The 24,984-nt window shown below is 40.2% G+C and overlaps 1 protein-coding gene across 4 annotated transcripts in view; it reads right to left on the bottom strand.

Moving 5' to 3' along the window:
- Positions 1 to 24,984, bottom strand: part of BICDL1 (BICD family like cargo adaptor 1) — a 117,447-nt gene that overhangs the window by 15,308 nt on the left and 77,155 nt on the right. For all 4 annotated transcript variants that reach the window (XR_013175624.1, XM_077159990.1, XM_077159992.1 and 1 more), the window contains exons 3-5: positions 16,499 to 16,615; positions 13,391 to 13,537; positions 269 to 448 (exon numbers count right to left, since the gene is read on the bottom strand). Coding sequence is in view for 3 of the 4 variants with exons in the window: in XM_077159990.1 (XP_077016105.1) it covers positions 269 to 448; positions 13,391 to 13,537; positions 16,499 to 16,615 (444 nt within the window). In the remaining variant the exon portion in view is untranslated. The remainder of the gene's footprint in view (positions 1 to 268; positions 449 to 13,390; positions 13,538 to 16,498; positions 16,616 to 24,984) is intronic.

The raw sequence follows: 24,984 nt of genomic DNA, 5'->3' as shown, positions 1-24,984 counted from the left end.
ACACTCTGTCCTCTGGAAGTTCTGATCTTAATGCCTCAATGGACAAGGTGGGTGGAAAATGGAGAGCCAGGGACTTGCTTCAGTCACGTTTTGCTTTATGACAGCTCTAGCCAGCAGGCCTAGGAGCTTACCCAGGTCCCTTCCAGATTGGCTGCTGAAATAGCAGGTGCTAAAAGATAGGGAGGCTAATGGGCTGAAGACCAGGGCCTTGCCCAAGAACCCCCAGGCAATCTCACACATCGGAGTGACAGGGCAGGGATAGCAACACCTGTTCTCTCTCTTGCTCCAGCTCCTCGGCCTCCATGCTCTGCTCTATTTCTGACAGAAGGGATGTGCTGGTGGCAGCAGAGCTCTGCAGACTTCTCTCCTCAGTGAGTTCTTCCACTTTGACTTGCAGCTGTCGGTAGGAGAGCCGCACCTCCTGGAGCTCTAGCTGGCTTTGATGCAGCTTTCAAAGAGATAGCAAATGGTAGATATGCTTGCCAAAAACAAAAACAAACCAAGCTGATCTTGAACCTGATCATGTTTCCAGATTCAACCACCAATTTACAGAAAAATACAGAGGAGACAGGAACATGTTAGACTACACCAGGGATGCAATCAGCAAAATCCAGATTGTGGGAAACTCTACAAGGATAAACAACTCAGCTTCCTCAACAGATGAATTTTGAAGACAAAAAGAAAAAGAAGGAAACTATAGATTAAAAGAGACTCAAAAGACATATTAACCACCTGCAATGTGTGGATCTATTTTAATTGGTATCTTGACTAAAAAAAATGTGAATAAAATTTATGATATGACTAAAAATTTGAACACTCGAGTTTTGATGACATTAAGGAAATAGTACCAATTTTTAAAAGTATAATAGTATTGTGGTTATATTTTAAAAGTCTATCTGAAGCATTTTTTATTGTGGAATATATATTCAGAGAAGTGATGAATTTCAAAGTACTGTTCAGCAAGTGATTACAGAACAAATTTCAAGGTATGGTATGGATTACAGTTCCATAATTTCAGGTATTTTCTTCTAGCTTTCAAATATACTAGAGACTAAAAGAAATATTAATCTAATGAATCAGTAGTCACAATCATTTGTTAAATCCTATTTTCTCTGCTATAACTTCTCCCTCTCATTTGATTCAACTCCTAATCTTCACGGATATTTGGACAATGCCCATTTTAACTTCATGATGAGAAGAGGTGTCGACATTATGGGGTAAGGGGATGCAACTACTTGATGCTCTTGGAGACACTAGTATCTCTGGATTTCAAGGCTTATCTGACTTAAGGACCATCTGGAGGTTTTAAATTTTTGAAAAATAAATTCAGTGAATGAAACTTTTATAGACCCTCATAGAACCCTGCATATTCTTTAGGGTTTTTAGAAATATTGTTGGCTGGGGCTTGGCATACTGTGACAATTTGCATTATCTATCTGAAGCTTGCATAAGAACAACCTCCAGAATGGCAGCGCTGACTCTCAGAGCTGCAGAACTCCAACTCTGAGCCTTCAGTGTGACACAGGAACCCAAAGTTCCAGGGAATTACCATGTTACACACATATATCACAGCACCTTAAAATCTAGAAATAACACTTAAAGCTAAAGAAAAAGGTGACTGCTATAAGAGCTTACAATCTAGGCCCCAATTTTCTTATATGTATTCTCTAAAGGAGACCCTACAATATTTGTCCTTTTGTTTCTGGCTTATTTTGTACAACATGATGTCCTCAAGGTTCATTCATCTCGTTGTCTGCCTCACAACTTTGCTTCTTTCTGGAGCCGCACAATATTCCATCATGTCTATACACCACAGTTCACCTTTCTAATTCTCAGTCATTGTACCCTTTGCCCACCTCCATCTATTGAGCATCTTGGATAATGTACAAAATTAACAAAACATGTCCCACAGTATCCTTACTTAGTTGTACAGTCACCATCATTCTCAATTTTAGATACTTTTCATTGCTCCAAACAGATAAACACTTCCTCACCAAAGCGAAAATCTAACACTTCCTTAACTCTTGTCTCCCTACCCCCCTCAATTATTAACCCACAGTATTACTGTGGTACTGGTGACGTCTTCCTGTTACATACAGTCCATTGCATGTAATAGTAGTTTTTCCCCTTTACCCCTCTATTACTGACTCTGTACAAGAGTCACACTTTTGAAGTAAGTTCATGTAAAAACTTATTTATATTTGAAGTGTTAATTGGTGAGATACATGGCTCTATACAACCCCTTTCAATCATATTCACTTTCAATGTGGCAATATTACCTATAAACCTAGGTGGGAAAATTTAATAGTTTCATTTTTCTTCTCCAATCCCTCAAGGGACTTGGCCAAAACTTTTTTATTATCTGCTCAACATATTCTGTAATGTATTAGGGTATTACATTAAGCCATACAGAATTATAAGATCTCATTTCCTATTCTAGGCTCCATATGTTTAGGTTATTTAAGTGAACTTAAAGTCTTTATCTTTTAGAAATACTCATATGTAAGTAAAATTATAAAAACTTTGGGATTTACTTAAAAAATACAAGAGAGGAGGAAGTGGATGGAATGTAGATGGGGGCAAGACTGGACATGGATTAATGGTTTTTAGAGCAGGAATGTTGGGTCTTATTATACTATTTCATTTTTGAGTTAGTTTGAAATTTTCCATAATAAAAAAATGAACACAAATGCGCAAAGTGAGGTGCTATTAGACTTTCACCAGAATGTCTAAAATAAACAGATAAATTGCGGCCAGTGCTGCTGCTGCTGTAATGACACCAGGTGTTGATGAGGATGTGGGACACCTGGGACTGCACTTGCTGGTGAGAGTGTAAAATGTACAATCACTTTGAAAAACTGACAGTGTCTAATGAAGTTAAATATACATCTTTCCTATTTCCAGCAATTCTACTTTCAGATACAGACCCAACAAAAATAACTGCATATGTGCACAAAAGACACACACAGACGTTTATAGCAGCAATATTCATAATAGCCACCAAGAGAAATAATCCAAATGCCAGAAAAAACAGGATGGATGAATTGTGGTAAATTCATAAGCTAGAATACTATACTGCGATGGAAAAAGTTCACATGACTCCTACTTGCCACAACATGAGCAAAAGGCAGACATAAAAATGTACATAACGTATGATTCCATTTTTAGGAAGGTCCAAGTGCATGGAGACCGGAGGGAGGAAAGCTAGAGCAAAGTCTGCCATTAAAGAAGTGGCAGGGTATTGACTGGGAAGGGGCAAGAGATGCTTCTGGAATGAGACAAAATAAAGTGTCAGTGGCTGAGAGATTTCAAACAGAGTTGAGAGGTTATCCTGGAGGTTATTCTTATGCATTTTATAGATAACCCCTTTTTAGTTTAAGGTGTATTAGAGAGATAGTGGGAAGTGCCAGAAACTGTAGAGCCATGTTCCAGTAGCCATGTTTCTTGAAGATGAATGTATAATGATAAAGCTTTTGCAATGTGACTACATGATTGTGAAACCTTGTATCTGATGTGCCTTTTATCTACGATATTAGCAGATGAGTAAAAACTATGAATTAAAAATAAATAAATAATAGGGTGAACAAATGTTAAAATAAATTGAGTAGATTGAAATACTAATGAACAATGAAAGAGAGTGGTAAGGGGTATAGAAAAAAATAGAGGAACAAAGGTTAAAATCTATTGAGTAGATGGAAATACTAGTGGTCGATGAGAGGGAGGGGTAAGGGGTATGGTATGTGTGAGTTTTTTTTTTTTCTTTTTATTCTTTTTTCTAGAGTGATACAAATGTTCTAAAAAATGGCCATGGTTGATAAATACACTACTATGTGATAATATTGTGAGCCACTGATTGTACACTATACACAGAATGTTTGTATGTTGTTTTGGTTTGATAATACAAAATAAATTTTAAAAAAAAGTAAAAAAAGAGAGAGGCTTCTGGGTGTATGGATAATGTTCTGTGTTAACTTGACTCAGGTGATGGTTACACTTGTGTGTATGTTTGTAAAAATTCAATAACCCTTCCACTTGACATTCACGCACTTTATTATATGCATACTATATTTTAAAGACAAATTAATGGGGGAAAAGGGTAGTGTGAAATGGAGCTGGGGTAAGGTTTGGTTAACAACTGGGCAGTAATCCCAAGCAGTCTCTCCCTGCTCTGTGCCGTCCCTCACGGTTGTACAGACCAGGCCCTACCGCTGGGAGGCCTTAGACACCATCTGGCCATTCTCCCTCATTTCCCAGAGCAGGGAACTGAGCCACAGGTGAAAAGGGACTTTCCCCAAACCCTCACGAAGAATTTCTGGACTCAGGATCCTGGGCCAGGGCTCTCTCCCCATCTCCACACACCTTACTTGTCACAGACAGATGAGATGTTAACATGTTTTAAAGATCTCTGAAAGGAAAGTTCCACAGTTTAAGTTCTAACTATGGTGTCAGAATGTACATATACTTTGCTTGCCTATTCTAAGTCCTTCATCCTGCACATTAAGCTGTTCTTTCTCAGTCCTTACTGAAGACTGGGAAGAGTTAATTACTGAGAGACACTCCTTTTCAATAGCTCTCCACAAAGTGTCCATTCTGCAAGCTGAATATCATATATATACTATATACTTTCAGACTTTCCCTGTACACCCTCTTTCTGGATTTTTAAGTGATCTCAGAGGTTTGAACATAATCCTATATTCTTAGAGCTGACAGAGATCAAAGACTCCAACCACCTCAGGTTCCTGAGGATAAAACTAAGGCTCAGTGTAGACACAGCAGTAGAGAGGAGACAGTAATACAGGCAGCATGATGTACAGGCCAAGACTCTGTTCCCTTTCCCTCACTGCCCCCACTGTACCCCCTCTCTGCCTTCTCTCTGGCCCCTTCAGTATGGAGCCTACAACAGGGCACTACTGTCTGTTAGGGTTATGACTACTGCCGAATATCAGAGCAGGACCCCAGTACGGCTGCTAAATGCCACACTCTCATTTGTGCACCCCTTCTCTACCCTTTTAACACAAGAGGCCCTAACTGTGGAATCCCAATCCAGTTTGCTAACCACCATGCATATAACCACATGCTCCACTGACACACGAGCAACATTTCCCACTCTGGTATCAGTGGGATGCCCCCACCAGTTTTTAAAACACACAAGAACATTATGTTGTGTGAACTAAGCCAGACACAAAAGGACAAATATTGCATGATCTCACTGATATGAAATAATTAAAATATGCAAATTCACAGTCAGACATGAGAATACTGGTTATGGGGTCAGGGGTGGGGAGGGAGTGGAGAATGGGGAGTTAATGCTTAATTGGCACAGTTTGTTTGGTAATAGAAGGTGTTAATGTTAGCACAACACTGTGAATATAATTAACAACACTGAAGTGCATACTTGAAAGTAGTTAAGATGTGAAATTTTATATTATATATAATACCAGAGTTTAAAAAACCTACAGAACTATATAACACAAAGCATGACTCTTAATGTAAACTATGGATTATAGTTAATAATATACTTATAGTAATATTGTTTCATCAATTGTAGCAAAAAATAAAGACATAAAAAATTGGACTTTTCTGGGGGGAAGGAAAAGTTGAACTAGTTTATTCTATTATAAAACAGTATTTCTGGGATCTACCCCTGCTCCATTAGAGTGTGCACACTAATTGGTCTGTTCTGGACTCTTGGCCAAGTGAGTTTTGTGGCTCCTGCAGAGATACAGACACTGCAGGGCAGCTGGCAGCTCCTCAGAGCTCTGTAGTTTTCATACATGGAGCAAGATGTCTTAACAGTGCCTTGAGTCAATACTTCAGGTGTCCTGGAAGCTTCACTTTTGCCAGTCGGTATCAGGAAATGATTGGCTAGTGCCATCTGTGATCTGGATGAGACCTAACTAGGAAGGGTCTAGAGCTTGGCTACTCAAAGAATGAAGACGGTATGGGCAAACCTGCTCTGCATGGTTCCCACGGATCAGCAAAACCTGCTGGTCTAGTGGGAACAACTCCAGCCCAGTTTTGAGGAAATTCAGAAAGAAGAAATCAAGGTTATAAAAACAGAGACATTCCAGGCAGGCCACGGTGGCTCAGCAGGCAGAGTTCTCGCCTGCCATGCTGGAGACCTGGGTTTGATTCCCGGTGCCTGCCCGTGCAAAAAAAAAAAAAAAAAGAGAGAGAGAGACATTCATAGGAAGCATTTGACACAATTACAAATGGCATATTAAACTAGCAAAGTGTTTTACAATTATTTTCTAGACAAGTCCATGTATATCTCAGCATGAGAAGTTCAGCACAGACAAGTACAAGTTCTCATGCACTGGATAAAATTTGTTCAATTACTCATGCACATTCAAAAGTACTTAATTAATTCTAACAGGAAGAGAACAAAAGGCCAGGACAGGTCTGCACTCTTTGTCAATAACTGATTCATCAACTGTACAGACATATGCAGAAAAACCATACCAAACCAGAGAAGAGCCTGTTAAATATAAAAATCCCCTAAAGTAAGAAATATCAGCCTTTATACAACAAAGTGGACTCTGAATGTGCTAATATGTATGAACAAGGATGACACTAAATGCTCTTTTTTTATATAACATATTAAGTTTAAGAACTCACAAACATTCATGTCTCTAAAGTTAGTACAAGTAGGGGTACTCTCTCCATTTGATATTTTGAGGAAACTGTTAAGCGATTTGCCTAACAATACACAATTAGTGTCAGAGCTAAATCTTGACTTGCTTGCTGGGTCACCCACAGTGAATATGACCTGTGCTCTCTACTGACGAAATCCACCCACTCACTGGGACTGGGTCTTTGCATAAATCTGTAAGAGGCCTGATGCCTTAGTATGGAATAAGGCATTGTTAAGTGGTTCTTAGAGGGACAAAGTATTTCCTTCACTGGGCATTCAGAGTTTAGCAACATGTTTGATGTATTCTAGGTGCTAAATTGAATAATATCTTTTATTCCTATTTTCAGCCTGAAAAAAATTAGAGTTGGATTTGCTCATTAGCCTTAAAAAAATCTGTTTTTGACAGAACCCCTTTCCATACTTCTTACGCAGAACTCCATATTATACAGTGAAACAAATCAAGAGGGAGCTACCCTGGTTATGGTAGGGGTGGCAGCTTATGCTTTGCCTGCTCCAGTCTTGTTCTCACCCCCGGTCTGGGGAAAAAGTAGCCATGGGATTATACACATTGTAAGGCCACCAGCTCTACATTTTACAAGTCTGGTTTAGGATCACTCAACTACTACATGAGTGACTGGAATTTTTACTTCTCTATTTCAACAATAGGCCATTTCAGTACAGGCCATTTCAACAACAGAAAGGGCTTTCTGGAGGGCACTCGTAATTAGTGGCAGCTTAGGGAAAGACTTACTTGAACAGAAGGAAAAGAATTACCAGTAGTTGGGAAAGATAAAAATTTAGCCCAGAAATGAAGATTTTCTAACTCAAAGTGGGAAGAGTCTGGTGTGATGGAGGGCCTTGGGTGACTAACACTCTCATTCTGGAAGAAATCTGATTGGAAGACAGTGGCTGTGCAGATGGAGCGCTCACTGCTAAATAACACATAGCCACTGCACTAGGCAGGTCCTAGAAGGTTGACCCTTCTGCCTGTTCCATCCCTCACCCCACCCCTGTCCAGGGCTCTAATCCTTGATTAGGACTTATTGTGTATTTCATGACATCTTTCTATTTTCCTGTTATTTCTTCTTCTCTCTATACTCTACCTCAGCAGCCCACAGGAGAGTTCTTTTCTTTCTTTCTTTCTTTCTTTATTTAACACAAAAAAATCCACCAACTAAATGCAAACATTCCTATTTTGATCATTCTGTTCTAAACATATAATCAGTAATTCACAATATCATCACATAGTTGCATATTCATCATCATGATCATTTCTGAGAACATTTGCATCAATTCGGAAAAAGAAAACGACAACAGAAAAAGAAATAAGATGAAAACAGAAAAAAAAAATATATATATATACATACTATACCTCTTACCCCTCCCTTTCATTGATCACTAGCATTTCAAACTAAATTTATTTTAACATTTGTTCCCCCTATTATTTATTTTTATTCCATATGTTCCTCTCATCTGTTGACAAGGTAGATAAAAGGAGCATCAGACACAAGGTTTTCACAATCACACAGTCACATTGTGAAAGCTATTTCATTATACAATCATCATCAAGAAACATGCCTACTGGAACACAGCTCTACATTTTCAGGCAGTTCCCTCCAGCCTCTCCATTACATCTTGAATAACAAGGTGATATCTACTTAATGTGTAAGAATAACCTCCAGGATAACCTCTCGACTCTGTTTGGAATCTCTCAGTCATTGATACTTTGTCTCATTTCACTCTTCCCCCTTTTGGTCAAGAAGATTTTCTCAATCCCCTGATGCTGGGTCTCAGCTCATTGTAGGGTTTTTCTCAATCCCTTGATGCTGAGTCTCAGCTCATTCTAGGATTTGTCCCACATTGCCAGGGAGAGGGTGGTGAGTATGCTTGATGTGTTGGCTGGTGAGATAGGCCACGTCTGAGCAACAAAACAGGTTCTCTCGGGGTGACTCTTAGGCCTAATTTTAAGTAGGTTTGACCTATCCTTAGTGGGGTTAAGTTTCATATGAACAAACCCCAAGACTGGGAGCTCAGTGTATAGCCTTGGCTGTTCTCACTGCTTGTGAGAATATCAAGAATTCAACTTGCGGAGGTTGAATTTTCCCCCGTTCTCACCAATCCCCAAAGGGGACTTTGCAAATACTTTCCCCTCACTGATCAAATCACTCTGGGATTCATCAGGGCATCACTCTGGACAAACCAACAAAATCTCATGTCCTACCCAAGGTTCCGTGTACTTACTTATGTTGTTCAACCAACTATCTGCATAAGTCATATTAGGAAATGCACTAGTCAAAATATAAATTTTGTACCAAATAAACATTTTTTGCTTTAGTCTCACACATAAGTTGAAACTTTAAAATATTAATTACCATCTATTTTCAGCACCCTGCAGTAATGATCTTCCTTTGTTCTTCCTCATGCAAAAACATTTTTTAAATTTGTACATTTAGTCACTATCATTATTCACTCCAGGCATTCATAGATTATACCATCTCAGTCTTTATCATCTATCTTTCTTTGTGATTTCATTTATGCCCACAGCCCTCCTCCCTCTACCATTCTCACATTCAGCTTCACTCAGTGTTTTAACATAATTGTATTACAGTTAGGTAGTATTGTGCTTGTCCATTTCTGAGTTTTTATATTCAGTCCTGTTGCACAATCTGTATCCCTTCAACTCCAATTACCCAATATCTTACTCTATTTCTATCTCCTGATGATCTGTTACCAACAAAATATTCTGAGTTTATTCACTAATGTCAGTTCATATCAGTGAGACTGTACAGTATTTGTCCTTTCGTTTTTGGTTAATCTCACTCAGCATAATGTCCTTAAGGTCCATTCATGTTGTTACATACTTCATCACTTTATTCTGTCTTACAGCTGCATAATATTCCATTGTATGTATATGCCACAGTTTGTTTAGCCACCCGTCTGTTGATGGATATTTTGGCTGTTTCCATCTCTTGGTAATTATAAATAATGCTGCTATAAACACTGATGTGCAAATGTCTGTTTGTGCCCTTGCCCTCATGTCCTTTGAGTAGAGACAGCATATAGATGGGTCCTGTTTTTTAATCCATTCTGCCAGTCTATGTCTTTTGAGTGGGGAGTTTAGTCCATTAACATTTAATGTTATTACTGCACGGGTAGTACTTTCTTCTACCATTTTGCCTTCTGGATTTTATATGTCGTATCTAATTTTCCTTCTTTTTACCTTTACTCATAGTCTTCCTTTCTATACTCTTCTCCACACCTCTCTCTTCTGTCTTTCCATATCTGTCTCTAGTGCTCCCTTTAGTATTTCTTGCAGAGCTGGTCTCTTGGTCACAAATTCTCTCAGTGATTTTTTTGTCTGAAAATGTTTTAATTTCTCCCTTATTTTTGAAGGACAATTTTGCTGGATATAGAATTCTTGGTTGGCAGTTTTTCTCTTTTAATAATTTAAATATATCACCCCACTGTCTTCTCGCCTCCATGGTTTCTGCTGAGAAATCTACGCATAGTCTTATTGGGCTTCCCTTGTATGTGATGGATTGCTTTTCTCTTGCTGCTTTCAAGATTCTCTCTTTCTCTTTGACCTCTGACATTCTGATTAGTAAATGTCTTCGAGTACATCTATTTGGATCCATTCTCTTTGGGGTACGCTGCACTTCTTGGATCTGTAATTTTAAGTCTTTCATAAGAGTTCGGAAATTTTCAGTGATAACTTCCTCCATTAGTTTTTCTCCTCCTTTTCTCTTCTCTTCTCCTTCTGGGACACCCACAACACGTATATCCATGTGCTTCATATTGTCATTCAATTCCCTGAGTCACTGCTCATATTTTTCCATTTTTTCCCCTATATTTTCTTTTTCTTGTCGGATTTCAGATGTTTGGTCCTCTAGTTCACTAATCCTCGTGTTTTTTGTACCTTGGGGGTGGCACTTTGTATATAGTAGAGCCTCGGTTCATGTTAAATAGAGAATGGTGCTGATTAAAGCCTCTCAGCAGTTGTCAAGAAGGGAAAGAGTTTGCTCATTTTTAAGGTTGATGGTTTTAACAGTGAACATTTGTATGCCTCTTTACAGGAAACTGTATTTTCACATACACTGTAAAACTGAGACCTAGAAAAAGATGGATCGTTTACCCAGAGTAGTGGAGTAAGTCCTTGGTAGAATCTAGAGTAGAACCCCCTACCTGTTTTACCTGTTGCTCCTGATAACTCTTTACACTTCACTCACCTAAAAGTTGGTGTTTCACCATCATTTATTACTCCATCAAGAACTCTCCTGTGCATGCCTAGAGTATATAATGATAGTGATTAAATGTACACATTTAAAAAATGTTTTTGCATGAGGAAGAACAAAGGAAGATCATTACTGCAGGGTGCTGAAAATAGATGGTAATTAATATTTTAAAATTTCAATTTATGTGTGAGACTAAAGCAAATAATGTTTATTTGGTACAAAATTTATATTTTGACTAGTGCATTTCCTAATATGACTTATGCAGATAGCTGGTTGAACATACTTATGCAGATAGTTGTACTTACTTACGTAAGTACACGGAACCTTGGGTAGGACATGAGATTTTGTTGGTTTGTCCAGAGTGATGCCCTGATGAATCCCAGAGTGATTTGATCAGTGAGGGGAAAAGTATTTGCAAAGTCCCCTTTGGGGATTGGTGAGAACAGGGGAAAATTCAACCTCCGCAAGTTGAATTCTTGATATTCTCACAAGCAGTGAGGACAGCCAAGGCTATACACTGAGCTCCCAGTCTTGGGGTTTGTTCATATGAAACTTAACCCCACTAAGGATAGGTCAAACCTACTTAAAATTAGGCCTAAGAGTCACCCCAAGAGAACCTGTTTTGTTGCTCAGACGTGGCCTATCTCACCAGCCAACACATCAAGCACACTCACCACCCTCTCCCTGGCAATGTGGGACAGAAATCCTAGAATGAGCTGAGACTCAGCATCAAGGGAGTGAGAAAAACCCTACAATGAGCTGAGACCCAGCATCAGGGGATTGAGAAAACCTTCTTGACCAAAAGGGGGAAGAGTGAAATAAGACAAAGTGTCAATAGCTGAGAGATTCCAAACAGAGTCGAGAGGTTATCCTGGAGGTTATTCTTACACATTAAGTAGATATCACCTTGTTATTCAAGATGCAATGGAGAGGCTGGAGGGAACTGCCTGAAAATGTAGAGCTGTGTTCCAGTAGGCATGTTTCTTGATGATGATTGTATAATGATATAGCTTTCACAATGTGACTGTATGATTGTGAAAACCTTGTGTCTGATGCTCCTTTTATCTACCTTGTCAACAGATGAGAGGAACATATGGAATAAAAATAAATAATAGGGGGAACAAATGTTAAAATAAATTTAGTTTGAAATGCTAGTGATCAATGAAAGGGAGGGGTAAGGGGTATGTAATGTATAATATATATATATATTTTTTCTATTGTCTTTTTATTTCTTTTTCTGAATTGATGGAAATGTTCTAAGAAATGATCATGATGATGAATACGCAACTATGGGATGATATTGTGAACTACTGATTATATATGTAGAATGGAATGATCATATGTTAAGAATGTGTTTCTTTCTTGTAATTTTTTTAATTTAAAAATTAATAAAAATAATAATAATAAATAGTGAGGAAACAGACTCCAAGAATAAAATAATCCAAATTCTGAAGTTGTGTTCCAATCCAAAAATGAAAAGAGTTCATCACTCAGATGGACTTAGCTGATGGAGTCAACAAGTGACCTTAGTCTAAGATGCTGTTTACCCATTCCCCCTGCCCAGGGCTTTCCTGAACAGCTACATTCAGTGGGGGCCTTTGGTAGATTTGTCTTCGGGCAGGGACCCACCTGGTGTTTGTGCACACCTTGCCAACCACCTCCACACTAATGACACCATTACAGCCTAGTCTGCCTATTGGCACTCCCCGAGGATGTGCAAGGGGAAGCAATGCACTCCTAGCCACCAGCCCCAGATGTTCCCAGGCAAGCCCAGGAAAGCTTTCTTGATTGTCAATGCTACAATCTATTTCTGGGGAGGCTGGGAGTCTTTTTATCTTTTTGATGGGGGAATGTTTGTGGTCAAGGATGAGCTTGGGGATTCAGATGAGTGAGGCCTTTGAGTGAGTGAGGAAATTTGGAAGTTCCCAAAAAAGGACAAATATGGCCATGAAGCAATCTCCTTTTCATAGAAAAAAAAAGAGGCCAATTAGGCTCACAAAGGGGTCAGCCTGTGGCTTTTCTGGCAACTCTCACAAGGAGAATATAAGTCTTGCTGTGTTCAGTGGGTAGCTTCTTGGTTTCTGTTCTGTGCCAGCCAACTAAATCCATCAGCCTGGGAAATCAGCAGGAGAGAGCATTGTGACTGAGTGAAGAAAGTCACAGCTCCCTCTGAAATCCTCTGGCAAATCTCACAAATGCTAGGAGGCTGGAATGACACCCCCAGTGTTCCAGCGACGTTAACAGTACAGAAAGAACTCTGTGAACCTGCTCCAGGGACCAGTGGCTCAGAACAAATTGGAGGGATGACCTGTGGGGAGAGATGCACGTCTCCCAGGCAGAGCTGAACAGCCAAGCTAGTAGGTGCCCCAGGGAAATTACAAACAGGGCCTGCTGAGAGACCTTAGCTTCGTCCATTCCCAACCAGTGCTGCGGCTGGTCTCCTGGCCTTTCTTTTTTGGCTAAGCAGCAAAGCGCTCCTTTCATCTGGCCCTCATGCTGCAGGTCAGCATTTCTGCCCCAGTACCTGTAGGTCTTTATCATGGCTTTGCCTCTCCAGGATCAGCACCCGGTCCTGCAACTCCTCCATGGTCCCTTGGAGCAGGTCATTTTCCTCTAAGGTGGTGCTGAGACGATGCTCCAGCTCCCGTTTCTGATCTGACAGCATCTTGATCTGAAAGGGTGGAAAGCCACAGAGGTGGTGTGGAATTACACTTGGGCTGACAAGTAGGAAGGGAGGGACTGGCCCCAAAACAGGAAAGCGCATGTCTCTTCAAGAATCCTGCCCAGGGCCTCTGTGCCCCCATCTCTGAGAGAACAGCTGGGAAATTCTAACAAGCTGAAGAGAAAACCCCTCCTCTCTAGGAACTTCTCTGAGAAGGGGTGGGAGCTGAGCTTTGGGGAAGCTGGAATGTGCGATGCCAGGCAGAGGATGGGAAGGTTAACACTCTGGAAATTCCAGAGATAAGACAGAGAAGGGCCCCACCTTGCCTGGCCTCAATTTTACCTCAATCATGCAATCCGACAGGGTGGGGCTGGGGTAGAACCTAACTTGCTGTACTACTCATGGCACAAGAAAATGCCCAAGAACTCCTGTGAAGCTACTATTTTTACATACTCTAGGGTTTTCCTCTCTCCTTCCCCCTCTGACAGCCAGTCTGGCTCCAGAGGCCACAATTCAGACCTAGTGCCCTGATTCAATGGAGGAGCTTGAGGGTGTAGAAACAAAATAGTGCCTATGTCAGCCTGGGTCCTGGGAAGGCACAGGACAGGGATATTAGTAAGAACTGATTTTACTTAAAGTATCTGTTGCCTGAACAAGTAGTTTATATACTGAGGCAAATTCTCTCCTTCTATCAAAAGTCTGGTATGTCTATACACTGAATACCTAGCCAGTCTCATGAATATTCTTTTAGGAAGAATATTTAGTGGTCTAGTCTCTTCAGCGTCAGCAAGAAAAAAGAGGAAATATGCCAAGTCTTCTCTAGCCTCCCAAGGTGTGCAGGATGGACTGTTTGAACCAGTGCTCCCCAAGATAACTAACTGATACTTCACCCAAAGACCACTACCCTGCTTTGGGGCTACAGAAACCCTGTCAAAGTCTTCTGAAGCCTGCAATTCCTCTCTGTAAAGATGTCTGATTTTCTGATTTCCTCCATGTCCTCTAATTCCTACTGGCTTTGGGGAACTTTTGGGGTCCTGCAGGTCCCTTGGCCTTTCCCATTTACTGGCTCCCTGCTGATGTTTCAACCAGTTTCGTGCTTGTAAATTTTCTCCTGACATAGTTAAGATGCTCTCCAGCTCTCTAGTCTGGATCACAATTCCTTAAGGCCTTTACTTGGTTAAGTTCTAGGGAAAAACCTCAGGGGAGATTTTGAAATGAATGTCTAATTTGTTCTAGGTCCTCTGACATCCACCTTGCCCTTTGCTGTTCGGCCATTCTCACTTTGCACTAGAATTCTTTTCATAGGGCATAGATCTTCCCTGGCCACCAATCAGATAGGATGCCATCCTAGGGAAACAAAGTATGTGGCCTTTGTCCACAGATTTCAGGTATCTGGTGAAATAAAGAAATATTATCTCTCAAGTGTACACTGGGTAAGGGACCAAAAGGAGCAAGCCCCTTTTGTGAATGGGCCCACTATTTTCTACACTGAAGCTAAGCTAGGCACATGAAAGGAATTCTTACTCCAGTGGATTTTCATTTAAATGTGCTCTGACCTTTAAATTTTTCTTCCCATATTAGTCTTTGCTTCCCAAGTTCCACTCAATGAAATAATGATGTAATGTGATTCTGATACCCAACCCCAACTTCTTAAAAAAGTTTAGAGAGAAGTTCAGAGTTACATAAAATAACTTATTGGAAATGAACAGTTTCAAAGCTTGGCTTATTAAAGCAGCAGTATTACCAGGATGGAACAAGGAGTAGGTATTAGGCTGCCAACTCTCTCACCCCACCCTACACACCCTGAAACCTGTGATCAAATCTGGGAAAGCACCTGTGTCATGAGGGTCTAGAAAAAGTGAGTAGGAAGGGAAAAGAAGAAGACAGGCAACTCGAAGGAGTCAGAGCTTGGCAGAGGCAGTTGAATGGTAAGTCATGCACACAAATGGTCACAGACAGGCATGCCAAATCCCACTGGGACAAACTCTACTTACTTCAAGAACCTGCTGCTCAATACCAGTAGGAATTCCAAGGGGAGGGAGGAAGAAAGTGAATGGGAGGCAAGAGAAAAGAGAAGATATTGACAGACTTTAGGAGAAACATCTTCATGTCATTTACAGAGCCTGGGAGCAGATAGTCTGTGCTTCTCTGGAGCCTGACCACACTGGAGGGTGCTCATTCAATTCGGCCCTTGGGCGTCATTCAAAGTTTGACTGAGCCAAAGGGTTGCTGTTCAGACACTTAATTGAGGGTTCCTTAGGAGCAGATCAGGTGGAAGGCTCCCCCAGATAGAATCCTTTTGGGTTTGTGTTATGACCCCTCTCCTTATCTCACCTCCCACAGCTGGATTCTCTCTACCCTAAGTGGTACTTTTCTTTCCTTCCCTCTGGCTCACTCAGGGCTTTAGACCCTGACTGCTATGCTCTGACCTTTCATATGCTTTCAATAACATCACTATGTTCCAAGTACCATACCAAGTGTTTTCCATGCATTAATTCATCAAATTCTCACAACTACCCTATGAGGTAGGTACTTCTATTACTCTTGTTTTACAGATGAGACTAAAATAGTCTCACTTCTACTGAGGGGGACTGAAATGGACCTGAGTAGAATGGGGAAAGGAAAGATTCCGTTTTCCATTTTCTATGTGGGATTGATAAGGATGTTTTTGGAGTAATCAACATATGCAGTAAAATGTAGATCATTCATGAATTCAAACTCAGCATAAGTCTGCACAATCCCATAGCAACCTCATTGTTCTATATAACAGGCTACTCAGAGGAAAATGGATCAACATTTCCCCATTTAGTTTCTCACAAATCTGTCTCTTTTTAGAGATTTTAGTCACTCTTATATAGAGCAGGTTTTTGTTTCCCAGTTCAGAGGCTCCCTTATACTTAAGACTCGGTGCAGAACTTTCACTGAGAAGAGCACATCTGTTCCAAAGCACTGCCACACGGGGAGACACACCTCAGCCTGAAGGCTCTCAAGCCGGATGATGTGCTGGTTGGTTGATGAGTTTTTCTCCCGAAAGTCTTCTCGGAGGGCATGGACTTGCATGGAGAGTTGTCTCTCAACTTCTGATGCCTACAAACAGAGGAGATCTTCGGAGTTAATTCAGAGCTTGTGTGGAGGAAGTCTATTAAGATTCTGTTTTTCATTTCTCAAGCATCTCTTTTGTAACTTTCCATTCTATAAGGAGTAATGGATGAGGTGGTTTTTCATTTCTGACCTATCTGTTCTTAAGTAGCAAAACAAGACAACCCCCCATCCCCACTGCCGCCATACTATGACTATGTTTAGACCGAATACAACTTTATGGATCACGAGAAACAGGTCCACAAAATAGTTAGGTCTCATATGTTAACTATCATCATTATTCCTCTTCTATAACAAAAGCTCAGCAAGTATCTACTAAATTGAGACTGCTAGTATTTTACATGGAAAAATAAGACAGATACACCTACCGCCTTAGAAAGTCCTTTATTTCCCCCACTTATCTCTTCAGCTGAGCCCAGGCAAACCATCTTTGTCTGCATTTCTCACGTCCACCCTGAATGGGCACTATTTGAAACGCCCTGAAATGTCTGTTAGGAATTTTACTGTTCATTCCTCAAAGTATTCTGGCAACTTTTATTCATCTGGGGAGTTGCTGGCTGAGATGCGGGGCTAATTTCCCACCTCCGCCCATTTATTCTCTAATGCCAAAACATAGAAAACACCAAAAAACATTCGCTGTGTCAGTATTTTCTCCTGAATATGTAAGAAAGTCAGTGAAAGCATGCTCCAACACATGGACTTGAGACTACCTTCCGAGGTTTAACCCAGACCCACTAAGGGGAACCCCTTAACCCTGTCCTGAAGAGAGAAGAGCTACAGGACAAATTAAGTAACTGCCTCAGTGCTTTTCCGAGACCAAATGGGGTCAGCAAATTTTATGAGTTCTCGGAAGAGATCACTGTGTGCTGGAATGGTTAGGAAAGATTTCAGGAGGAGGTAGGAGGGTGATAATGTAGAAATTGTAGGTTAGATGTTCAGTGAGGCTCTCAACAGAATATGGTTACAAAATATTCAACAGCTCTTTTTTTTCTTTAAGTGCTATATAACCAAGTGTCCTTTTTCGGTTCTAAGGATTCAACAAATGTTGCCCCACTGGACTAGAGAGCTACATAAGAATCTTAACCTATAGTTGTAATGTTAAACAACAATTACAAAACATACAACAAAATAATATCAAACCATCTTTTCCCTGTATATTCCAAATTTAATTTGTGACACCATTAGCTTTTTTCAGACTTTTCAATCACACAGAAACCATGTTATTCAGTAATTCTTGTGGAATAATAACATTAGCAATAATAACTGAGTGCTTCCTATGTGTTAAGAACTAAATACATTAAACGTATCCTCTCAGATGTCATACCCAAAGTAGGGACTACCCCCGCTAGTTTACTGAGGGAACAGGTAAAGGGAAATGGAGTAACTTGTCTAAGATCTCAGTAAGTGACAGCAGTAGAATGGTAAACTTTAGGCTGTCTTACTCCCAAATAAGGATGGCAAAGCAGCCTTTTTGCATTTTGGAATACTTCTTTTCCTGCATGTTTGGACTGTATCATTTACTACTGAAACCAAACTTTACCTGAGATTATTTAGCAAATGTTCTTTCTTCTTTTTTTAAAATACTAAGCAATTTCATTAAGATTCTTTTGAAATGTCTTCTAATGAAATTTAGGGTCTGTAAGGAAAACTCCATCTCATATGTTTTAATTTGACTGCTTACAGTAGGTTCAATCGACTGTTGGGGTTTCAAATATGTTTAATGACTTGAAAAAGCACAGGATACTTCAGGCTGCTGCCCTCTTCCTAGTCACCACCATCTTGACATGAATCATCAGACAACAAAATCACAAGAGGTGCACTGAGGGATACAAGTCTAGCCTAAATAGTATCAGATATCTTCCTGTAAACTTTTCTCCTCACAAAGCGACTTTCTTGGATTTAGAAATGTCTCTTCCTACCAGGAAGTCTTGATGCCAGAACCTGAGCTCTTAACCACTAAGCTATAATGCCTCCTTTAAATGCTTTAACTCCTTCGGATATGTCCAGAGATGTACTATTTGCAAGAGGCTTTTAACCTACATTTTCTCCTTTGAGCCTTCAACAACAATAGCCCTGAGAAGCAGGAATAACTGGCCTTGCTTTGCAGACAAGGAGGCGTAGGTTGAAAGAGAGTGCCAGGTACTGCCAAGATCACACTACTAGGGAGCAACGATGCTATGGCCTTCACCCTCCTGATTCTGGGTCTCTTACCACACCACAGCCACCTTCCAGCATGGGGACCCCCATCTGCCTGTAATGGTGATGGAGGGGACTGATCGCCAGGGTTATAAATGAACTGTTCTCAAGGAGCTAATGCACCTTTCAAAGTAAATTATTTTCTTCCTTTTCAGAGAAAGAATCTGGCTCAGATCTTCAGACTTGACTAACAGAATGACTATTCGGTATTTCTGCTCATAAATTAAATAATATCTCTTAAATTTACATAAAATTATAATATCTTAGTGCTCTCCTATCAAAGTTTCAGGAAGCCTACAAGGCTGGGCTTAGCTCTATAATGAATCTCAGTGCTTTCTTGAAGCTCCCCAAGTAGCAGAGTTAGCAGTCTCTTTGAATGGACCTACTTTACTCCTGAGAGGTGGTATGATATGATGGAAAGAGAGAAAAAAAAAGCTGAGTCAAATGATATGGGTTAGTATTCCTTTCTTACAGTATTCATGTACACATTATAGGAGGTATTTAACATCTATGCTTTCACTTTCCCAAAATATAGATCTATTTCTCCTTTACATATTACCACAAAAAGGGCAATTCGCAGGAACATCTGTTTTCCCTATTTCTAACTCAGGACTATGCAGGACTGAGTTGAATCAGTGAAGTTTAGGTACATAGTAAAGAAAAGAAATTATTACACTTTTGGAAATTTAGGGTAACCATGGGAAACACTTAAAGATCCAAGGAGAAAAAAAAGATCCAAGGAGCAATTGTTTTTTTGTTTGTTTTTAAGGTACTGGTGATGCATTATAAGGCACTGTCACATATATACACAGTCCATTGCTGGGTTCTGCACTGAAATAGCCTAAGACTTGGCCAACATCATGAAAACTGTAGGTCAAGCTAAAAAAATATGGAGAATGTGCTGGTTTGAAAGGATGTATGTACCCTAGAAAAGCCATGTTTTAATCAAAATCCCATTTCATAAAGTAGAATAATCCATATTCAATACTGTATGTTTGAAACTGTAATCAGATCATCTCCCTTGAGATGTGATTCAATCAAGAGTGGTTGGTAAGCTGGATTAGGTGATGACATCTTTCCACCCACTTGGGTGGGTCTTGAAAAGTTTCTGGAGCCCTATAAAAGAGGAAACATTTTGGAGAATGAAAGAGATTCAGAGAGAGAAGAGCAGAACGACACAGCCATGAGAAGCAGAGTCCACCAGCCATCAACCTTTGGAGATCAAGAAGGAAAATGCCCCCCAGGGAGCTTCATGAAACAGGAAGTCAGGAGAAGAAGCTAGCAGATGATGCCATGTTTGCCATGTGCCTTTCACTTGAGAGAGAAACCCTGAACTTCATCAGCCTTCTTGAACCAAGGTATCTTTCCCTGGATGCCTTAGATTGGACATTTCTATAGACTTGTTTTAATCGAGACATTTTCTCAGCCTTGGAACTGTAAACTAGCATCTGATTACATCCCCCTTTTTAAGTCATTCTGTTTCTGGTATACTGCATTCTGGCAGCTAGCAAACTAGAACAGAGAAGTACAGAAAGATTTCATTGTCATACCTTTCAGTTCTGCTTTCATGGTGGCCCTCTGAAGCTACTCAATAACCAGCAACCTCCTGGAAACCATACCTTTCAGAGGGCATGCAGAGGTTGCAGTCATGACCTAGGACATTTGGGAGGGGGTGTACACCAGGACAGTTCATTGTTGTACAAGATGGCTGGCATGGATCTTAGTTTATTTCTCAAAAATGCTGATCAGTTTTGGCTACAAGGTCTGATTAAGGAGCTATTAACAGCTGAGACAAAATTTTGGCAAAAAAATCATATCTGCAATCACAGGGGGATATGGTTTTATTTCAGGTATCCATTTGTTTATAAAAAACAACAAAAAAAAGTTCTGTATAATAAAAGTTTGTAGAAAGTGTTCAGGGTTAAAAAAAAAACCCAAAGCCTTTTGGTAGAGCCATGAGAAAGCCAGCAACCCTGCCATGCTCACCATGTGCCCTTCCAGCTGAGAGAGAAACATTGAATGTTGCTGGCCTTCTTGAACCAAGGTGGGACTTTCGGGCCAAGATGGCGGTTTAGCAATGTGTGTGTTTTAGTTCGTCCTCCAGAACAACTACTAAATAACCAGAAACAGTACAGAACAGCTCCTGGGGCCACGTCAGTGACCAGACACACAGCGTACCCCAGTCTGAACAAGCTGGACCAGCTGCAAGTCCCCCCAGAACCGTGAGTTCCCCAAGCCATGGCAGCTGGTGCCCCTCCCCCAAAGACTGCTTCCTGGAGGGGAAAGGAAAGAGATTTTACCAGCAGCAGGGGCTGAGCCCAACCAAACGCCAATTGTAGAATTAATTAACAAATTCTTACTACTAAAAATAGGCCCCCAGCTCAGGTGAACCTGGTCAAAGCAGAGGTTGCTCATTTTTGCCCTGGTGCCAAGGGGACAGGGCTGATAGAAAAAGAAAAAAAAAAAAAAAAGGAAACAGAGGTTTTTGTGGCTGTGTTTTTCTACAAAGGCTAGACTGCCTTTGGATACAGCAGCAGGGCTTCTCAGGCTACAACTGCTCCAGGCATAGGCAGAAACAAGCGCGTTTGAGGGCTTGTCTGGAGCATGTGCCTTCCCCAGGGGAGGGGTGAAGCCCAACTCAGGTGGAATCCCTCCCTCAAGGAATTCAAACACCAGGGCTTGGTAATTTGAAGCCATTAAAACCAGCCTACAACAAGTCTCCACCATGTCCCTAGCAGGGAGAGTCTCCCAAAGTTAAATGTACCACATCATCTTATGCTGGTGGGACCTACAGGCAGACAAGCACCACATACTGGCCAGGATAAGAAAAACAGAGCCCAGAGACTTCACAGGAAAGTCTTTCAACCTGCTGGGCCTCACCCTCAGGGAAAACTGATGCACGGGACTCTTTCCTCCTGACAGGAGGCCAGTTTGGTCTGGGAAAATCTGGCTGGGGTCTATAATACCTAAGTAGACCCTCCTAAGGGTGGGCGGAAAAAGGCACCTTATAAGCAGGACAAGAAACAAGAAAACAAGAACTTAAAAATCCTCCTCTTTTAAACAAAACCTAAGCTAGAGGTCTGGAAAAAGCTGACCTGAATGTCAAAGAACAGATAGACAACAAATTCATCCAGCAAGAAAATCCTAGGTAAAAGAAGTGAAAGCAATCTCCAGAATAAACGAATTAAGGCAATTAAATGCCTAGATGCCAGCAAAAAATAACAAATCACACTAGGAAAATTAAAGATATGGCCCAGTCAAAGGAACAAGCCAACAATTCAAATGAGATACAGAAGCTGAAACAATTAATTCAGAATATACGAACAAACATGGAAAACCTCATCAAAAACCAAATCAATGAACTGAGGGAGGATATAAAGAAGGCAAGGAATGAACAAAAAGAAGAAATCGAAAGTCTGAAAAAACAAATCACAGAACTTATGGGAATGAAACGCAAGGTAGAAGAGATGAAAAAACAATGGAAACCTACAACGGTAGATTTCGAGAGGCAGAACATAGGATTAGTGAACTGGAGGATGGAACAGAAAAAGAATATATAGGGAAAATAATGGAAAAATATGAGCAAGGACTCAAGGAACTGAATGACAATAAGAAACACACGAATATACGTCTTGTGGGTGCCCAGAAGGAGAAGAGAAGGGAAAAGGAGGAGAAAAATATGGAGGATATTATCACTGAAAATTTCCGAACTCTTATGAAAGACTTAAGATTACAGATCCAAGATTACAGCGTACCCCAAAGAGAACAGATAGAAATAGACATACTCCAAAATATTTACTAATCAGAATGTCAGAGGTCAAAGAGAAAGAAAGAATCTTCAATGCAGCAAGAGAAAAGCAATCAAAAACATACAAGGCAAGCCCAATAAGACTATGTATAGATTTCTCAGCACAACCATGGAGGCGAGAAGACAGTGGGATGATAATTTTAAATTATTAAAAGAGAAAAACTGCCAAGAATTCTATATCCAGCAAAATTGTCCTTCAAAAATAAGGGAGAAATAAAAACATTTTCAGACAAAAAAATCACTGAGAGAATTTGTGACCAAGAGACCAGCTCTGCAAGAAAAACTAAAGGGAGCACTAGAGACAGATATGAAAAGATAGAAGAGAGAGGTGTGGAGAAGAGTACAGAAAGGAAGACTATGAGAAAAGGTAAAAAGAAGGAAAATTAGACATGACATATAAAATCCAAAAGGGAGAATGGTAGAAGAAAGTACTACCCGTGCAGTAATAACACTAAATGTTAATGGACTAAACTCCCCACTCAAAAGACATAGACTGGCAGAATGGATTAAAAAACAGGACCCATCTATATGCTGTCTCTACTCAAAGGACATGAGGGCAAGGACACAAAAGGACACTTGCACACCAGTGTTTACAGCAGCATTATTTATAATTACCAAGAGATGGAAACAACCAAAATGTCCATCAACAGATGGGTGACTAAACAAACTGTGGCATATACATATGATGGAATATTATGCAGCTGTAAGACAATAAAGTTATAAAGTATGTAACAACATGGATGGACCTTAAGGACATTATGCTGAGTGAGATTAGCCAAAAACAAAAGGACAAACACTGTATGGTCTCACTGATATGAACTGACAGTGAATAAATTAGAAATATTTTGTTGGTAACAGAGACCATCAGGAGATAGAAATAGGGTAAGATATTGGGTAACTGGAGCTGAAGGGATACAGATTGTACAACAGGACTGAATATAAAAACTCAGAAATGGACAGCACAATACTACCTAACTGTAATACAATTATGTTAAAACACTGAGTGAAGCTGAATGTGAGAATGGTAGAGGGAGGAGGGCTGGGGGCATAAACGAAATCACAAAGAAAGAGAGACGATAAAGACTGAGATGGTATAATCTAGGAATGCCTGGAGTGAATAATGATAGCGACTAAATGTACAAATTTAAAAAATGTTTTGTGCATGAGGAAGAACAAAGGAAGATCATTACTGGAGGGTGCTGAAAATAGATGGTAATTAATATTTTAAAATTTCAACTTATGTGTGAGACTAAAGCAAAAAATGTTTATTTGGTACAAAATTTATATTTTGACTAGTGCATTTCCTAATATGACTTATGTAGATAGTTGGTTGAACAACATAAGTACATGGAACCTTGGGTAGTACATGAGATTTTGTTGGTTTGTCCAGAGTGATGCCCCGATGAATCCCAGAGTGATTTGATCAGTGAGTGGACAAGTATTTGCAAAGTCCCCTTCGGGGAATGGTGAGAACGGGGGAAAATTCAACCTCCTCAAGTTGAATCCTTGATATTCTCACAAGCAGTGTGAACAACCAAAGCTTTAGGCTGAGCCCCCAGTCTTAGGGTTTGTTCATATGAAACTTAACCCCACAAAGGATACGTCAAGCCTACTTAAAATTAGGCCTAAGAGTCACCCCCAGGAGAGCCTCTTTTGTTGCTCAAATGTGGCCTCTCTCTCCAGCCAACACAACAAGCAAACTCACCACCCTCACCCTGTCTACGTGGGACATGACTCCCAGGGGTGTGGACCTTCCTGGCAATGTGGGACAGAGATCCTGGGATGAGCTGAGACTCAGCATTAAGGGATTGAGAAAACCTTCTCGACCAAAGGGGGAAGAGTGAAATGAGACAAAGTGTCAATGGCTGGGAGATCCCAAACAGAGTCGAGAGGTTATCCTTGAGGCTATTCTTACGCATTAAATAGATATCACCTTGTTATCCAGGATGTAATGGAGAGGCTGGAGGGAGGTGCCTGAAAATGTGGAGCTGTGTTCCAGTAGCCATGTTTCTTGATGATGATTGTATAATTATATAGTTTTCACAATGTGACTGTGTGATTGTGAAAACCTTGTGTCTGATGCTCCTTTTATCTACCTTGTCAACAGACAAGTAGAACATATGGAATAAAAATAAATAATAGGGAGAACAAATGTTAAAATAAATTTAGTTTGAAATGCTAGTGATCAATGAAAGGGAGGGGTATGGGGTATGGTATGTATAATTTTTTTTCCCCATTTTCGTTTTATTTTTCTGTTGTCTTTTTATTTCTTTTTCTGAATTGATGCAAATGTTCTAAGAAGTGATCATGATGATGAATATGCAACTATGTGATATTGTGAATTACTGATTAT

Source organism: Tamandua tetradactyla, chromosome 5 (genome assembly GCF_023851605.1).
Source record: "Tamandua tetradactyla isolate mTamTet1 chromosome 5, mTamTet1.pri, whole genome shotgun sequence".
NCBI lineage: Eukaryota > Metazoa > Chordata > Mammalia > Pilosa > Myrmecophagidae > Tamandua > Tamandua tetradactyla.
This window is presented reverse-complemented; position numbering and strand designations above follow the sequence as displayed.